Raw genomic sequence first — 18,941 nt, forward strand, 5'->3', positions numbered from 1 at the left:
TCATAATAACTTTTTGAAATATCTTTCGAGTGAACTAAAGGACAGATAATTTCTTAGGAACACTTGCTCAGTTTCAGTTAATGAGGCCGTGAACTTTTTTTCGCTTTCGTTTTCAGCCAAATGACGTCCACTGCTGGACAAAGGCCTCCCCCTTTTTTCGCTTAGGGCACTGCAATAGGTACCTAAGGAATACCGTAAAATGAAAGTGAGTTCCAAGTCCAAGTAATGATGATTTGTTGATTCACTAATCTAAAACTTCACAGAGAGTGCTTTTACTCCAAAATACTCCAAATGAAATGTCCTCTGTATGTGTAGCTTAATTTTCGAAAAATAAGATGTCGTACGTAGTATACTTGTAAGTTAATTTACATTTTACGTGTGAGTCAAGCGGTTTTTCGTTAATCAATGACAAAATTCATTCAAGATCATTATGTTGCGCAACTCTGACGAAAATACTGCTCGATGATCGGTTGTACCCTCAAAATAGTATTTTCATTCATCTCAACCCCTGACGTCAATACAAGACATTCCATTAAAAGTGATCCGCGGCCAGAATTCACACTTCCTGTATCACGCGAATCTCGATATAGAGAGAAATTATAGCGCCAAACAATATCACAATGCGGCTATATAAATTGCACCACTGCAAGACGGGTTGATAAGTCCACCAATGCCAAAAACCACCCAGTGTGCTGCCAGCAGCCGAGTAGGGGTGACGCGACGGCCATCTTGCCAGTTTTCCCGCGTTTTCGAACCGCCTAGTGTTAACTTAGTTCAAACCCAAGTGCCCTTATGAAGGAAGCAACACTAACGGATTTCTATAGTGATCCTGTACTCAATAGCACGTGTGATCGTGATAATAATTTTTACAGAATATTAGGTAAGTAATTAGGTTACTTTTTCATATTTTTTTCTTTTATTAACCCTTAAATATGTACAGCAAAAGTATTTTTTTAAAATTGATCATCAGTTTGTTAACCTATTTATGTTACTATCGTATTCAAAGCCAAAAGCGCAGTCCATTAATCATGGAAGTCTTCATACCGGCTTACTCGCACTGGTAGAGCCTGCATTCCATTGGCACGGCGCCAGCTTTCCACCCGGTGGTAATGGTGTAGGTACTATGAATCAGTTCAGGGTTAGGTAACACGGTTTATTCGGGGGGTTAAGTAACCCGTGTAACAAAGGTTAAATGAGTGCGAGCTTGGCTGAACCTTGTTATTGACCTATTGACTTTCACTAAAGTAACTTTTTTAAACTTTGAAAAAAATCGTGAAAATTCAGTTCGCACCCAACACGAGTCAGTTAATAGGTAGAGATGAAATCAAGACACAATTGTGATCAAGATTAGTATCTTGTCCTACAATTATTACCTACTAATCCTACTATGTATTTAGATACCCTACCGTACCGTAAAAAGTAATGAAGGAGATTTCGTATTGAGCCAAGCATTAGTCCTTCTTACTTAAATCTTTTTTTATGTTTTTAGATTTATAGCATTTGTAAAAACATACACAATTTTCATAACAATTGGCATGTGTTGGAATATCCCATATCGAGAAAACAATCCGTTACTATTTTTCAATCAATCTGATACTTTATGCTCTCATTGTACAAATACCGCGTGTAAAGTAAATACCTAAGCATTAACCACTCAAGTAGTTTCATAAACATGTCTACCACGGAAAATTATTGCCTATTATTAGTGATCTATTAAAGAAAAAGTCAAAATAAGTTGCACAATACAATACAAACATATTGAACGAGAATGGGAAATCCTAGTTCGCGCAATCAATTTTCTCGTTCAGGGTGAAAAGCCTTGGGTTATAATATGGGAGTGTCTGGGGTTGACCCTCCTTGATTTTGTTAGTGAGCTATGACTTAACTGGTTTTTTGCACGTGCTATAATGAAGAATCATTAATCACGTTTTAACTGGAATGTGTCTGTCGCAAAGTAGAATTTAAATAATTAGGTACGAAACTTTCTTTATTTTTTTACCCGATTGCCACGGAAGGGTTATGTTTTTTTAGAATATTGTAACTTTACTTACATAATGTTTAGTGAAATCATCATTATAACTTCTTGAAATCATTAAATAAATAAATAACTGCATTGATGCGTCCACACCACATGTCATGAAGTTGGAAAAGTTTTGCGACCCTGAAATATCGTTTTCCCTGAAGGACATCATACATTTCAAATGATCTTCAATTTACTTTAAATTTTTAAAAGTTTTTGAATTTGTATTACTATTGTGGATAAATAATTATGCATAGATCTGCAGTTCTTAACGTTCCAGTTATTTAATAGGTATAGGTACAACTGCAAAAAGAGCTCAAGGATCGAGTGAGGAAATTTTTCAGAATATCAGTTGAATTCAGTTGTCTTTTTTCCCATACCGTGAATAATATGCAGCGATGAAAAGAGCTTGAAGATATAATAGAATGAGGAAATTTTTACCATTTTTAAGATATAGGTAAAACTTCCGCAAAATGCGTGAATTGAGATATTACAATCATTTAAAAGAGTGCTTCTTTAAAGAACTGGTAATTTTAATCATGTTCCTCGTGGTTTCATGGTATACTTGGTGGACTAACGGCGACCCCACATGTTGTTAAAATGTGTAGACTCCAGCGACTACTCATGTAGGTAACTCTAGAAAGTGGTGACCTATACTGAACACACTAAACTTCTTCATTCATTCCCATTTTATGTTATGGGAGATCTTATATTGGCCACAAGTAAACGCAAAGCATTTCCTCCTTGTAAAAAAGTGGATCACTATAGAGCTATAGTTCTACATGCTGCATTCCTTAACCCAGCGGTTGCTAACCCTGTCTTGGCGAGGGTTGGCGTCACAACGCCGTCGCGACGCTGCGGCGACGCGTCGCCAGTTCACTCTAGATTTACGATCGAATTATTCGCTCCTCGTCTAGCGAGTTTATGGACTTACTAATATTGTTAACAGCGTGGAATTAACGATGATAATATTGGCTATATTAATCACGGTAAGTTATCGTGTTAGAGCCTATTAATTGATACCATGTAAAGTAGCGGGATACAACTTTAAAAGAACATTAATAAAACGTTGTTGTAATCTAGTCTTCTTCCGTTATTTCTAAAGTAGGTACTCGAGTATAAGAGTACGCGCACACCGTTGATTTTTCGTCGGCCGATAGTTTAGTCGGGCAGTTGATCAGTATGGGCATGTATGGGAGTGCGCACACTACGCCGATTCAATTTGGCCGTTTCTGCATACAAATTAAAATCGGGCACAACTATCGGCCAACTAAAAATCAACGGTGTGCGCCTACTCTAAATAATAAATATCCTTAGACATTTTACACTACGCTTCTAGTCCCAAACTAAGCAAAGTTTGTACTATGGGTAGGTTAGGTACTAGACAACAGATATAAACATACTTAAATACTTTATTTTGTAAATAAATACATTGATAGTTACAGATTTTACTTATGAATACAAAAACAAAGGTTATTCTGATTATATTGAGTTAGAGTTGTGGAACTCCGGAAAAAAGATGTACTGACATACATCCGCGTGCCTAAGTGTGAATCGCTCTTCAACTCAAATGCTTCTTAAACACATTTTCAACTCTTATATTGAATCTACAAGAGTTGAAGACTAAAATCTTACTCTCGTAGAGATAAAGGTTCTCTTCCGGAAAAAGAGTTATTCTGCGCATCTCTATTTTGAGTAGAGTATGGAGCCACAATTTAATTGGCTTTTCTTTCAGTATCTCACATCGCGTATCTATGCGCGAATGCATCTGAACGCAATGTATGGGGTTCTAGTCATCATCATCATCATTTCAGCCATAGGACGTCCACTGCTGAACATAGGCCTCGCCTAATGCTTTCCACGTTGATCGATTGGTAGCGGCCTGCATCCAGCGCTTCCCTGCTACCTTTACGAGGGTTACCTATGGGGTTCTAGTAGGTATCTCAAAATCGCACATGTGCAAACGTGCGTAGAACTAACCTGAAAACGGTCTTACCTAACTTTCATATTATTACACAACCTAATCTTCACTTTTTTCAGGCATTATTACTTGAATGCTTAATATTTTTCTCTTTATAGCTTCTTCAAGGCAACCATCAATAGCTAATGGAATGCCGTTTTCACCTGTTTTCAAGGAGGCATTAAACTGAAATGTCTTCAGCTGTTTTCGTTGTTCACAGGTTTTTATGAGATATAAACTGGAAGGCCCATGATAGCTATATTTTTATTTTTTATCGCTATAGTAAGGTGAAAATTAGCAGTATTATTAATTAGTTGTTGCCTGCATTGGTCGTTTTCAAGTTTTATAAGTTTGTCCTTATTGTTTTTATATTGAATAGGATTGATCTTGAGGACAAGACTTGTTCCTATTCTATATCTTTGACTATTCGTGAAACCAGCTCATTTTTACACATTCTCATGTGGCTTCTTTTAGCCTCGTTCGTTTCAGCAGTTTCAGCCAAAAGACGTCCACTGCTGGACAGAAGCCTCCCCCAAGTATTTCCATAACGACCGGTCCTGCGCTGCCCGCATCCAGGTTTTTCCCGCGACCTTCACCAGATCGTTAGTCTTCATCGGTCCACCTCACTAGGTGGACCTGCCCACCTGCCTCTTTTAGCCTCACTTGGCATCAAACCAGAAAGAGACAGAGAACTGACGTGTTTACTGATTGTTATTTTTAGTTTCCAATAGCAAGTCTCGTTTGCTTTTTTAAGGGAATGTTTGGTAGGTAGTTGATAGTAAAACCCTATAATTGGTTCACATTACAATATACTAGAGCTATTTATGCCAGCACCAGTGCGATGATCAGATTGTTGGCTCCCAAGCAAAACAAGCCACACAATAGCCGGCCCTCAACTCGATCGCTGATTGTGCATGATCACAACGTATATCTAATTTGACAGCTTCAATGGTGACGTGACTAGTTTTCCAAGTCCACGTGAGTTCCTGGGTTTGAACCTTTGCTCAGTTTATAATAGATAAAAATTGGTCCAACTATCGCTACCATTGCAGCCTCTAACCCAAACAAATATCTACAGCGTGAGAAAGGACAATATTTTTTTCTAGGCTTTCGCGGTTTGTGTTTAGCCACAACGGACACATTATTTAATCCTTCAAGGCCCGCGAATCTAGACACAATAGATAATCAATTGTTATGGCATTAATGTATGCCGTCTGGGACTTTAAAGGTTAATTGGCCCCAAAAATAATTTCAACTGTCTTAATATACCTCTACCTAATAATGGTCTTAGTTAATACTTTGAATGGGCTAGAAATCTCAGACGACAGATAAAAGTCCTCAATGCTATACTCGTACATCCGAGGACAATGTTGTGCTGGGGAGTATGGGATCATATCACGTGAGCTGCAAATTATCCGCCCTTAGTGATAGCGTAATAATGACTAGAAAGCACGAAAGTTTTGCAATACTCGTTTTATAAAAGTACGAGTAAGTTAAGACCAAAATATCTTTCTTCTTTTTCTTCTTCGTCGCTACACTTGTGGCAGAGTGGTCGTGGTTGTCACACCTGGTTTGGTGGCAAGCTTCACAGTCCATCGCCATTCCTCCCGCATTGCAGCCTTTCTTGTACACTCGTGGAGTGGACCATTGTGTGCGGTTTTGACCTGATCGGTCCATATTCTCTTTAGCTGCTTTTAATCTAACAGACGCTTGACTAAATCTTACATTAACTATTCCATATTAATAGAAGGGTGTCTCTGACGCGCATCCCGTGACGTTCCGCCTTGTTAGTTACGCAACATCCCGCGTCAACGTTGCACAACTGCAGCACCTGACTACCTAATACAAGACAACACAATTCATTCAGACTTTCGCGCACACTATCACCGAGTCATACGGTTCACAATACACCGATTATTGCACCTTAATAATAGTCCCACTGGCAAACGCACTTGGCGTCTGATAGTGTCCCGTTTTAACTGTACTCGTCTGGCCCTTGATCTAAATCTAATTAATGAACGAGATATAGGACATGTCTGATTTATCTGGTGCATGCCTCTGGAATAATGTTTCGCTTGTTTTAGGGACAGTTGTATCTAGTTCATTTGGGATACCTGGATCTGACTGGCCACCGTAGCCGTTGCCATATACCCACCCACTTCTTGTACGGAACGGCTAATCTAGCATTGCATGCAGTTGTATTAGGTCTTCTCATATTGTTATGCCATGTTGCAAATGGGATCAGACTTTATAACCATAGGCGTCCTACACGCTCAATCAGGCCTGCCTATATGACAATCGGATAGATACAATCTGCATTCATTCTTAACCAAACTAAGAACATCAACTGCATTAAGTGACTTTATTGGTGTATTTCATATTGGAATCCCCGAACTTCCAAGTTAAGACTGTTCAACTCTAACCATAGGACTTCAGAGGCGTTCTGACTACTTTACGTCGATGGGAACCCCTGCATAAATTAATCGTTACGACACGTTAAATATAATTAGACACGTTCACAGATTTCATTAGAAAATTAATTAACGCCTTCATTAGTTAACTTACTCATGTTTGTCCAATCCATTAACTCACTACTGTGATTAATCATTTCTATGGCAAATTACAAGTTACGTCGTTAATATTTTATGACAAGACCTCGATCATTTATACAGCCAAGTATTACGTAGGTAGATGTAACTGTTTCTTTGTTAAATAAGTTGACGTCATTGACCAATCTATCCCTGAAAATAGAGTTAGTTTTCATCGTAAATTGATGAAAACTATCAAAAGATTTTCAGGAATTTTTAAACTTAGATTTTCAGGGTCAATAAATATGTATCAGAATCAATAAATATGTAGTTAATCTATGAAGATATGAAGTTAATCTATTGAGTTTTCAATAAGTAATTCTTGACTTACGAAATCTATGGTAGAGTCGCGGTTTAAAAGTTATTGTTAAGATTATAAATAAATCTGTTTATCTTTTAAAATTATATTGCCGTCATTCAATTCCAGAAAGAGAAAACGCTTAATTCCTTATTTGTATCAGTATCATTCGATAGTTAATTAATTACTATTTGCTGTACCATATCATTGACAGATAACCGATGTTTGTGGATCCAGTACTAGCAGACAGTATGTTTGTTTTTGGTCGAGTTTATTACGCCGGTACACAAGAGGCACTTGAAAAAGTCACATCCGTGCGTGAATATTATATTTTTTTCCAAAATTGGAAAGAAAGAAATTTGAAGAGCAGTCGCCCGGCAAGCGAAAGGTCGTGGGCTCCATTCCCGCCTTAGGCAGTTCGATTTTTTCAAGTTATTTATTTATAATTAAGTTTCAGAAGCGACTCTAATCGCTAAGAAATTTTAATAACTATTGAAAAAAAGATCCAGAAAGAGCCGCCTCCGAGCATAATGCCTCTAGACCTGGCCGAACTTGGATACTCGGCTTTGTAATTCAAATCATATTTCGCTTGGATGAATTAGACATAATGCATGTCAGATAGCTAACTAATAGTAAAATGGCAGTTAGATCACTACTACTTCTAAACTTTAAAGCCATACACTACTAAACTCTACCGATAGGCATGTAGGCATGTGTACCGATAGACTTTTATTTACATCTTCCTGAGATTGCACTACAAAATTAGGTTCGATAAGACCTTTCCTTTTTTTAAGGTCCTTCACTCGTCTCGTCCCGTCGCCTCGCCCGCCCCCCCCTCTAAAAACTAAACTGTTGACTTGAAAAATCTGGAAAAATTCATATTAATAGTGCTTTTCATGAACTTTCAAGGAAAACTACAACGGTTACGTTAGATCAGTTAGTTTAAGAGTAAAAGTGGCTTAGTACAATTTTTAACCTAATAAAAAATCCTTAGAAGAAGTAATTACTTGTTTTACAATGAAGACGTGACATAGATAACATACATTTTGCAGTAAAACTCCAACAAACTTATTTATTACCTTACATGCCTAACTCATTGATATATCTGAGATCATAACTCCATTAATCCTGTACTAAAAGCGATAGAAAAATGTCTCTATCCGATAAAACAAATAAACAACTCTATTAAACATCATTAAGCTTGTAATTTAAGGCAGGTTAAATTGACTGGATCGGGTATTGATCCCGGTACTTCGCATGCTAAGCAAGCGCTGCTAACGCTACATCTCAGTAATTTTATGTTTCTGTAAATACAACTGAATATTATCAACTTACTTTGCCCGCGGCTTCACCCACGTGGAATTTTGTCTGTAACAGAAAAACCTTATCGCGCGCGTCCCTGTTTCAAAAACCGGGATAAAAACATTGAGTTACCTATAATGTACTACGTAGTAATATTACTTCAATGGATAAAAACTATCCTATGTCCTTTCCCGGGACTCTAACTATCTTTATGCCAAATTTCATCAAAATCGCTTCAATGGCTTAGGCGTGAAAGCGTGACAGACAGACAATATTAGTACGCATAAATATTTATTGGTAAGCCACCGATTTTTAGTTAGCCGATAGTTGGGTCGGGCTGTGAATCAGTATGGAGATGTATGAAAGTGCGCACATTATACCGATTTGCTATCGGCCGATTCTTCATACAAATTATAATTGGGCTTAACTATCTGCCAACTAAAAGTCGTTGGTCTGCGCCTAGGTAAACGCTGTGACCTTGACCCTGTCGACCTACGAACCTGCGACTAATCTAACATCCGGGCCAAAAATAGAAGAAAAGATTGTAATTGGATCGTGACCATTCCACTTTAGGTTCTCCTTCCTGAAAAGAAAGTGCAATTTCGATAATGAGCTAGAATTATTCAGTATGTGAACACATAAACGAACTACGAGAACTTACTATGGAATTCCGTAGCAATTTCGTAGTCCGTGACTTTACTACATAACTACGAAATGGCTACATTTTAATAAGCCCGAAATACGCGCGTCAATATTTTTTCACGCATTGTTGTTACGGTGCAAGTTGTTGGTATGTACGTGTAGTAACCACCACATAAATGTACACAATTATGTACATAGTTTTCAGCAACATAGCCGCTACGGCTACGAATAGCATAGAGTAGACACGAGAGCCTACGTTTAACATTTTTTTGTCGTCGTTTACAGCTCAGAGTACAAAAATGAAACTTTTCAGTAAGCTTTTTTATAAGCTCTTATTCTGAAACATGTCTTGCAACTCTTCGAACTACTCAGGTTTCTATATTTAGACCAATCATCAGGCTGTATCTATTCCTATCTAGTGTAGATTCATCATGAGTTTTGCTTCACGATATTCACATAGCCTAGTTTTTGCCGCAAGCCTACAAAAAGGTTACACGAGTAGAGTCATAAAAATACTTAATTGTGTTTCTATTAACCACTTCAAAATAAGAGGCCGCTCCCAAGTTCACAAGTCTCTTCTGTAGACAGCTCTTAAACACCGCAATGCAGCAAGCGTAATCGACGTTCGCTATATTATCGAGCAAGTTTAGCGAATGTATAAAGTTTCAAACATAATTTTAATTAGAGACTCCAAGACAATAACATAAGCAGCGGAATTTTGGTTAGGACGAATATCGTTAACTCGTCTACTTTTTTTTTGCAAACTCGCACCTTATTAACCTAGGTAAGTAATTACAACTAATTAAGATGCTACGATGGATTTGGCGTTTTATTGTTTAAGCTGTACATTATAATTTGAAGATTTCTTTGTTTATTTGAGGGTGGCTTTGTTACCATTCAAATTGAAATCAAAACAGAATGTAGGATTGGATTTAATTTAGCTTTCTAAGAATGAACTTGAACATCTAAACAGCTCATGTTTTAGTTATGAATAAACTTATTATGTTTTCCACAACAATACACATTCTTATTAACGCAACTATGACACAACCGTGGTATTCTGTTTACAGTCATATAATATTTAGCTTTCAAGGCACTGTAAGCAATAACTATTTTCCCGTAATATTTTGTAAGGTTTCTCGCAATATTTATTTCCAGCGTTATTATTTTCTACTAGCTGACCTGGCAGTCAGTAGTATCAAACAGGGAGGATCAATAAAAAATACTTTTTAAAATTTTTCTCTTCTAATGACTATGACCATTTCTCTAACTTCAAGGCATAACCGAATAGCACACTCCTCGAGATTTGTCGTTTTGTCGTGGGTTTGAATAATTTAAAACTTTATTCAAACTCGCATAATGAAACATTTTCGGGTTTCACGTTTTATATTGGCTTCTTTGGAAGTCTTCGGAAAAAGCGCGTCCTGCAAATAAAAATGTTATAAAACCTTTTGATCTCTTTAAAGTTTTGATTTAGTTCAGCAAAAAAATATAAACGTCATTTGAAATCCGCCAAAAAGTCGTCAGTCATTATTTGTAATCATACAAAATCGGCTTTTAGTATTGCTTTTAGTTCACGTATCTTTGTGATGATGATTAGTAGTCGTCGGAGAGACAATATAACGTGATAATGTGAAAAAGTGGGAGGTTGGTATTATAGTACTCGTAAGTACTAAGATATACAACACGTTTTAGTAATAAATACTATTTGTTCAGGATATTCTAGGACTACAATAGTTTCTGTGTCTGTACTTACTCCAATATTTTCGGATATTTACGTGACGATAATACTGATCTGGTAACTTGTGGCAGGTAGGTTCCTTATAGGGTGTAGACATCCGAGCGTACGAAGGCGCAGGCGCAGGCGGCCGTTAGTAATAAATAAGTATTACTGCAAAGTTCATTATTTTCCATTTCTCTTTCCAGATCGGTTGACCCGAGAATGAAACGCGATGATTCCTTAAAGAGCTTCACGAGGGTACCGCGCCGGCACAGCATCAGCGAGCAGATACCGGTGCTGTCGGTGCCGCTGCGCTCCAACTCGATTACTATCAGGCAGCTTGCTCAGCACTCCGCGTATTTAGCAGAAAGGGCTCTTAGGGAGGCGTAGTAAGTGCGCATTTCCTTTGACACTAATTTAGAAGTAAGTTAGAGTACTATACAGCGAGCAGATACCGGTGCTGTCGGTTCCGCTGCGCTCCAACTCCATTACTATCAGGCAGCTTGCTCAGCACTCCGCGTATTTAGCAGAAAGGGCGCTTAGGGAGGCGTAGTAAGTGCGCATTTCCTTTGACACTAATTTATAAGTAAGTAGATTATTATACAGCGAGCACATTGCTGTCGGTTCAGCTGCGCTCCAACTCGATTACTATCAGGCAGCTTGCTCAGCACTCCGCGTATTTAGCAGAAAGGGCGCTTAGGGAGGCGTAGTAAGTGCGCATTTTGTTTGACACTAATACAAGTAGTAGATTATTATACAGCGAGCAGATACCGGTGCTGTCCGTTTAGCTGCGCTCCAACTCTATCAGGCAGCTAGCCCAGCACTCTGCGTATTTAGCAGAAAGGGCGATTAGGGAGGCGTAGTAAGTGCGCATTTTCTTTGACACTAATTTGTAAGTAGAGTACAGCGAGCAGATTGTTGTCGGTTCCGCTGCGCTCCAACTCCTTTACTATCAGGCAGCTAGCCCAGCACTCCGCGTATTTAGCAGAAAGGGCGCTTAGGGAGGCGTAGTAAGTGCGCATTTCCTTTGACACTCATTTAGAAGTAAGTTAGAGTACTATACTGCGAGCAGATACCGGTGCTGTCGGTGCCGCTGCGCTCCAACTCGATTACTATCAGGCAGCTTGCTCAGCACTCCGCCTATTTAGCAGAAAGGGCGCTTAGGGAGGCGTAGTAAGTGCGCATTTCCTTTGACACTAATTTATAAGTAAGTAGATTATTATACAGCGAGCAAATTGCTCTCCGTTCCGCTGCGCTCCAACTCGATTACTATCAGGCAGCTTGCTCAGCACTCCGCGTATTTAGCAGAAAGGGCGCTTAGGGAGGCGTAGTAAGTGCGCATTTTCTTTGACAATACTTTAGAAGTAAGTAGATTATTATACAGCGAGCAGATTGATTTCGGTTCCACTACGTTCGAGCTCTATTACTATCAGGCAGCTTGCTCAGCACTCCGCGTATTTAGCAGAAATGGCGCTTAGGGAGGCGTAGTAAGTGCGAATTTTCTTTGACACAAATTTATAAGCGAGCAGAATGATAGACACCATACTCTAGGCCTTTAACAAACCCAGGATCCTCATTTTTCACCTTGCCACTGATTCAGAGGATTTGGTGGCTTGACGCTATCGATGCGATGGGCGTGCGATCTATTTAGTGTTTTTTCAGCGCGTAATTTAAGCTTTTTATAGGAAAGCACTAATGATTCGTTTCATACGAATACTTAAGTACCTACTTATTATCCTTATTTTCTTTAAAACAGTACTATTCGTTTCTGATGGTACTGTGTCATTTATAACGTGTATGTTATCTTTTTGACGAGTTTAACTAGCATTGTGTATTTTTTTACAGCGAAGACGAACTCCAAAACAATTCGCCACCTTCATCCTGGTTCAAACTAGTAAGTACTTAAATTAAGATTCATTATGTGAAGTGTTTGAAAAAGAAGTTGTACTATGTAAGCATTAGTTTGCCAATAGTCGCGGAATCGTGGTAACCGTAAATAATCGATTTTGCTATTGTGTCCGAGTATTTAAATCGATTTACTGGCAAACGCCTCTATGACCACTAGGTAGTTATGCATCCGTCAGCTCCCTCTGCTCTAGACTAAACAAGATAAGTCATCACTTTCCGCTCTACAGTGTAAGCATTCGTAGAATTGTTATTCACATAAGAGATGTGTCAGCAGAACTAAATTGTAAACACCGTACTGGACGACTGCGATCGGCCACAATATTAAATCATTATTAAATCGCCTCCAACTCGGCGAGGACGTGATCACTTAGTTTAATTAAATATAATCCTTTTTAAAAAGCTTCCACCCCGCTCCCGAAATCTGACTGGCGCAGCCGGTAGGATTTATTGCTGCAAGTTTTCCTAAAGTTTACGCGATTGGTGTCAAAATCCGCCGTTTAAATTCGTGATACTACGGGAAACTAATAAATCCGCCGAACCAAATAAATTTGTCATCGAAGTACGGGTGGAACGAGTATGCAGAGAACGGTCGGTTGGTGAGTAGAACTTTTCGCCAATCCTTCCACTCCTTATCCTCTGTGTATTTTTCATGCTTTTTAAATCGTAGGGAAATATTGCTACTCCGGGATAGAACTTCTCCCAGGGTATCGCATTTTGTGTTTTCGTCATAAAACTTTATCGTTAACACTTTTCGTTTAGATTTAAGTGAATTAAATATTGAAACAAAGTAAAGAAAATAAAGTGAAATAAAGTAAATAAATTGAAATAAAGTAAATAAAGTGAAATAAAGTAAATAAATTGAATATTGAATTAAATTAAATAAGTTTATTGTGTAAAGTAAAAATTATTAAAGTTGTTAAGTTAATTGTCTCTCGAAATTGAACAATTAAATTAAGAACCACTCTTATTTTTACTGTGTATTTTACTGTGTATTTTATTGTGTATTTTATTGTGTGTTTTACACGGTAATCACTACGTATATTTTAATTGTGAATATTGTGTAAAGTACTGTTACAAATTCTGACTGGCGCATATCAATTAATAAATTTAAATTCAGTAAAATGACTTCACCACAAATAGAATCCGTACAAATCACGCCAATACCCAACGAGATGCTCAGATTAATTCCATTTTTTAATGGTGACAAAAAACATCTTTGTTCCTTAAAAAATGTGAGTATGTTATATCGAGATATAGAGGTGGGGTTGAGCAAGATTTATACGTGTACCACGCTATCACTAGCCGCCTTACAGAAAATGCAGCAGCACTGTTATCAGAACAAGAAAATTTAACAAACTGGTCGGAACTTAAGGAAATTCTGACACAACATTTTGGAGACCCGCGTAGTGAGGCATGTATTAATATCGAATTAGAATCACTAAAAATCAGATCGAATGAATCGTACACCAACTTTTGCAACCGCGTGCAATCAACCAGGTCAATGCTTATATCCAAAGTAAACACCATAGCAGACGAGTCAATCCGTCACGCCAAAATCACCATATACAACAACACCGCGTTAAACGTGTTTCTCTATAATTTACCAGAAAACCTTGTGCGCATTGTGAGACTAAAGGCACCGTCCACTTTGGAAGCCGCCCTCTCGATTGTGCTCGAGGAAGTAAACTTTATGGACCAATATAACATGCGAAGCAAAATGCATTCGCAACCCAAACCTAACAATTCGTTTACGCCAACTCAACAGAAATTTTCAGGCAATCAGCCTCATTTTGTCAGCTCTAATGCTTTCAAACCGATAATTCCTCCACAATTTAAATTTGGCCTTCCGCCTAATCAAGGCTACAAACCCTTCCAGCAATATGGAAATAAACCTTTACAACAATTCGGCTATTTCAAGCCTCCGCATCAACCAGGTTTCAGGCCGCCGCAGCAGTTCGGCTACAGGCCTCCACAGCAGTTCGGATATAGACCGCCCCAGCAATTTGGCTATAGACATCCTCCTCAGCAATTCGGTTACAAGCCGCCTCAATTCGGCTATAAGCCACAGTTCGGTGCTCAGCAAGCCCAACAAGTCCAGCCGCCACGTATGCAGCTGACCGACGTGTCTATGCGTACGGCTACAAAACCAAACAACGTAAATGAAACAAACTTAAATGATCTGAACTACGACGAAGCAGAACAGTCGTATTACGATCAATATTATTGTGAATACCCTATAGATGAATATAATAACATGTACAGCGAACAGTATTACCCTGATTTCGAGGAAACTCCCGAGGAAACCCAGGAAACTGAATTCCAACAGGATTTTCACGAAACAGCCTCCATCAAAGAACAGAACAGATAAACATTAATTGCGATCCGGAATTAACATTACCATATATTTACCTACCGGAACTGGATGCTCGCATGATGATCGACACTGGCAGCATGCGTTCGTTCTTCAGTCCGCGTATTGGCTATCAGTATTTCAGTAAATTCATAAAAAATGAACCATTCCAAGTTGTGAGTACACACGCGTCAAGTACGCACAACAAAACCATAGAAATCCCTCTTTTGCCAACTTTTAAATGCAGAAAATATCACAAATTTTATTTATATGACGTACACAAATGGTACGATGGTGTAATTGGACAAGATTTATTACAACAATTGGAAGCATTAATCGACATTAAAAATAGAGTCCTCAGAACTAAAACTGCATGTATTCCAATCATTTTAAATTACCAAAAATTCACAGACAACGTTAGAATGCCTAGTGCAACCGCTAATTACCGTAATGAATCAATCAATAAACAAAACGCAAACGTAGACGCGTTATCCCGCATAAAAGTAAATGCTCTCGATTCAGATAACCAATCCATGAAAGTAAATGTTAGCAAAAAGGAAAAACGTATTCAAAAACATGTTGATAAAGTAGTAAAGAAAATAGAAAAATTATCATCAGGAAGTACAATAGTAATTTCCGACTCTACATCCTCAGAAGGAAGTAGACAATTAGGTTCAGAATATCCAATTCCGTCGTCAAATAATTCAGACTGTGTCGATGAACAATCAAATAACTCACAAACTATTCATTCCGCAAAGGATACCGAATCACAAGGCATCCCAATCTTAAACGAAGCAATCGATAACAAACCTAATCAAATATTAGTCTTTGAACGATTCGATAATGAACTTTCAGTCAAAAACCTTTCGCGCGATAAACAAAAGGTTCTTGAAGTACATTTACCTGATAATAATGCAGAATTAGTAAAACAGTTTTTAAAAGAATATATCAAACCTAAAACAAAGTATTTCATTTATTTTGAATCAGATCAACTTAGACGAATTTTCACAGACGTAATTATTAAACTTTTTAAGAAAGATGTAGTTCAGTTTTACGAGTGTACAGAACGGGTAAATTACATAGAAGACGAGGGTGAACAAAAAGCAATAGTTATCCAATACCATGAAGGAAAAACATGCCACCGTGGTATTAAGGAAACATTGATTAGAATTCGTAGAAATCATTTTTGGCCTAACATGCAACAAACAGTTTCCGCAATCATTAACGCTTGCGAAGCCTGCCGTAAAATGAAATACGATAGGAAACCCATAAAACCATTTTTACAATTAACTAAAACTCAAGATTCCCCATTTCAGGAAATTTTCATTGATCTCTTCAGTATTGAAGGAATCACATATTTAACCCTAATTGACGCCTTCAGCAAATTAGGACAAGCAATAGAGATACCTAGCAAATCAACATCAGACGTTACTAGAGCACTTATGAAATATTTCTCATTCTACGGAATTCCAAAACGTATAAGCTCAGATCCAGGAACCGAATTTAATAACGAACTCATGAAAGAATTTCTAAATTTACATAAAGTTGAACTTCACATCGGAACCCCAAATAACCCTAATTCTATGGGACTTATCGAACGCTTTCACTCGACAATTATAGAGATCTATAGATTGGCTAAATACGAAAGACGATGTACAGATGCCGCATCAGTTATGACATATTCAGTAATGGCATATAACCACACCATCCACTCTGTAACTGAGTTAACACCATTTGAGGTAGTTTTTGGTCATACAGATTCAGATAGTCCATTTAGAATCAATTTCGAAAAGCAATATTATCAGCAATTAGTTCAAGATCATGCGAAACGTACAAAGCACTTATATAAATACATAGCTCAGAAAACGACAGCCAAAAAGGAAACCATTAGGGAAAAGAAAGGTGGTGAAACAGACATAGAGTTTTCCGAAGGAAACATAATATTTGCAAAAGACGTAAATAAGCGTAAAAGCAAAGACAAACCACGTTATGTAAAAGCAAAGGTTGTAGGCAAAGCCAAGCGAAACATCTTACCAATTAAAGTAGGTGATAGGACTACCAAAGTGCCTATTAAAAACATTAAACGCCCTCCGCAGGTGGTGCCTTCTGCTAATGATAGGGACGCAGGCGCTGGCCCTTCAACTAAAGATAATATCTAAGAAAATTACCCTGGTCTCAAAAATGTTCGACAGTTTCATAAATATTTCAGAGCAAATAAATAACAACTCTATTATTATTGATGAACGCTTGAAACGAGTTGAAAGCCTATTGCAAAACATAACGTCCACACAAAACGATTGGACTTTTTCTACATACATACTAGGAGTGTATAACATATTCATAAGTAGTTTCCGTACAATATTTATAAGATTAAGTGAAATAGAAACAGCATTAGCATTAAGTAGAGTATCCATTTTACACCAAGCAATTGTAAACTCTACAGAATTATTGTATCATTTAAAGTTAATTTCAAACTCTGCCAATTTAGTTTACCAGCCTACGGAAAGTAATTTGTTAAATTTAGAAGAAACTATTTGTGTAAAATCTTATATGAAACAGGATCAGATAACATTTATTTTAGAAATACCATTGATAGATAATTATACTTACAATTATTATAAGATATACTCACTTCCTATATTCCAAGAATCCCAAAACGTTACGCTTTCCATTTTCCCCAAATTTCCTTACCTTTTGGCGAAGGGTTTGAAATACTTACCGATCGTAACACCGTGTCGCCCGCTTGCCGCCGGCGATCGCTTCCTGTGCTCTACGGACAACCAGGCTCTACATAACGAGCCTACCTGCGTGGAACAGCTAATGAGGTTCAGTAAGGACCTTACCTCCTGCAAGCAGCACCAGATCCAGCTGGAAGAAGTAAAACTCCAGCAGCTCAACGCGAACAACTGGATTCTGTACAGCAGACTGAAAGGCACGCTGACCAAACACTGCGACAGCGAAGTCAGTAAGCAGTCAGTCTTCGGCACGTACATCATCACCATCGATGAGCCCTGTGACCTGGAAATCCATGGCCTGCAGATCCACCATCGACTCTACATTTCATCAGACGCCGTAGAACACGTACCGGTGATTCACCTACCCGAGCTACCTGTAAACGCAACGCTATCCGGTGCACGCGCACTCAATATGCATGGAATCAATTTGGATGAAATCAAATACATGTCGTACGCCCTGAAACACAGTGCAGCAATCAGTGCTAGTGAAAATGAAACAGACACTTCTTATTTTACATACTTTACATTTGTATTAGTTTTGATTCTTTTTATGTTAATTGTGTTAATTGCCTTCCGCAAACATGTAGAAATTTTATGTAAACGAAATTATCGGAATACTCATAAAAATGAAACTTCCGATAATTTCTCACTTAGGGAGGGAGGAGTTATGCATCCGTCAGCTCCCTCTGCTCTAGACTAAACAAGATAAGTCATCACTTTCCGCTCTACAGTGTAAGCATTCGTAGAATTGTTATTCACATAAGAGATGTGTCAGCAGAACTAAATTGTAAACACCGTACTGGACGACTGCGATCGGCCACAATATTAAATCATTATTAAATCGCCTCCAACTCGGCGAGGACGTGATCACTTAGTTTAATTAAATATAATCCTTTTTAAAAAGCTTCCACCCCGCTCCCGAAATCTGACTAGGTATATCACTTGATTACACGATTACTTAGTGAGTGGGAATCTTTCGATCTGGAAGCCCTGGGTTTGATTCCCAGGTGAGGCACAATTCGAAGATCACCTTGTTTTGAAAAATATAAATAGAGAACGTGGTTTGATATCAAATTACTTATTATTGCTATTGATCATTGTGTATTTACACTGCTGTTTTTAGATTTGTCTAGTTAAACGCTCTAAAAGTAAGGATGGGGGATGCTGGCATTTTGCCAGTCTTGGCCTGTTACCAAATTGAGCCAGTTTTATCTGGAAATAGAGCTAGTAGTAAACGCTTTTTTTTTATTTGCAATTATTTGACGAGACAAAACTTCACCGATAAACCGCGGTGGATCTCCTGAAAACATATTCGTTCAGTATTTCGGATCTGTTTCAGAACTAAATTGAGCCAGCTTTGTACAATTTTTGCGACATTTTATGCGATTACAGCTCCCTCTGCTGTGCGAAATTTTAGT

The 18,941-nt window shown here is 38.0% G+C and overlaps 1 protein-coding gene across 1 annotated transcript in view; it reads left to right on the forward strand.

Moving 5' to 3' along the window:
- The first annotated feature begins 698 nt into the window (after positions 1-698).
- LOC135081138 (multidrug resistance protein homolog 49) overlaps positions 699-18,941 on the forward strand; it is a 36,466-nt gene continuing 18,223 nt past the window's right edge. The window contains exons 1-3 of the mRNA XM_063975880.1: positions 699-880; positions 10,737-10,916; positions 12,376-12,424. Coding sequence (XP_063831950.1) covers positions 10,753-10,916; positions 12,376-12,424 — 213 coding nt within the window. The 5' untranslated portion in view covers positions 699-880; positions 10,737-10,752. The remainder of the gene's footprint in view (positions 881-10,736; positions 10,917-12,375; positions 12,425-18,941) is intronic.

This window comes from Ostrinia nubilalis, chromosome 19 (assembly GCF_963855985.1).
Source record: "Ostrinia nubilalis chromosome 19, ilOstNubi1.1, whole genome shotgun sequence".
Classification (NCBI taxonomy): Eukaryota; Metazoa; Arthropoda; class Insecta; order Lepidoptera; family Crambidae; genus Ostrinia; species Ostrinia nubilalis.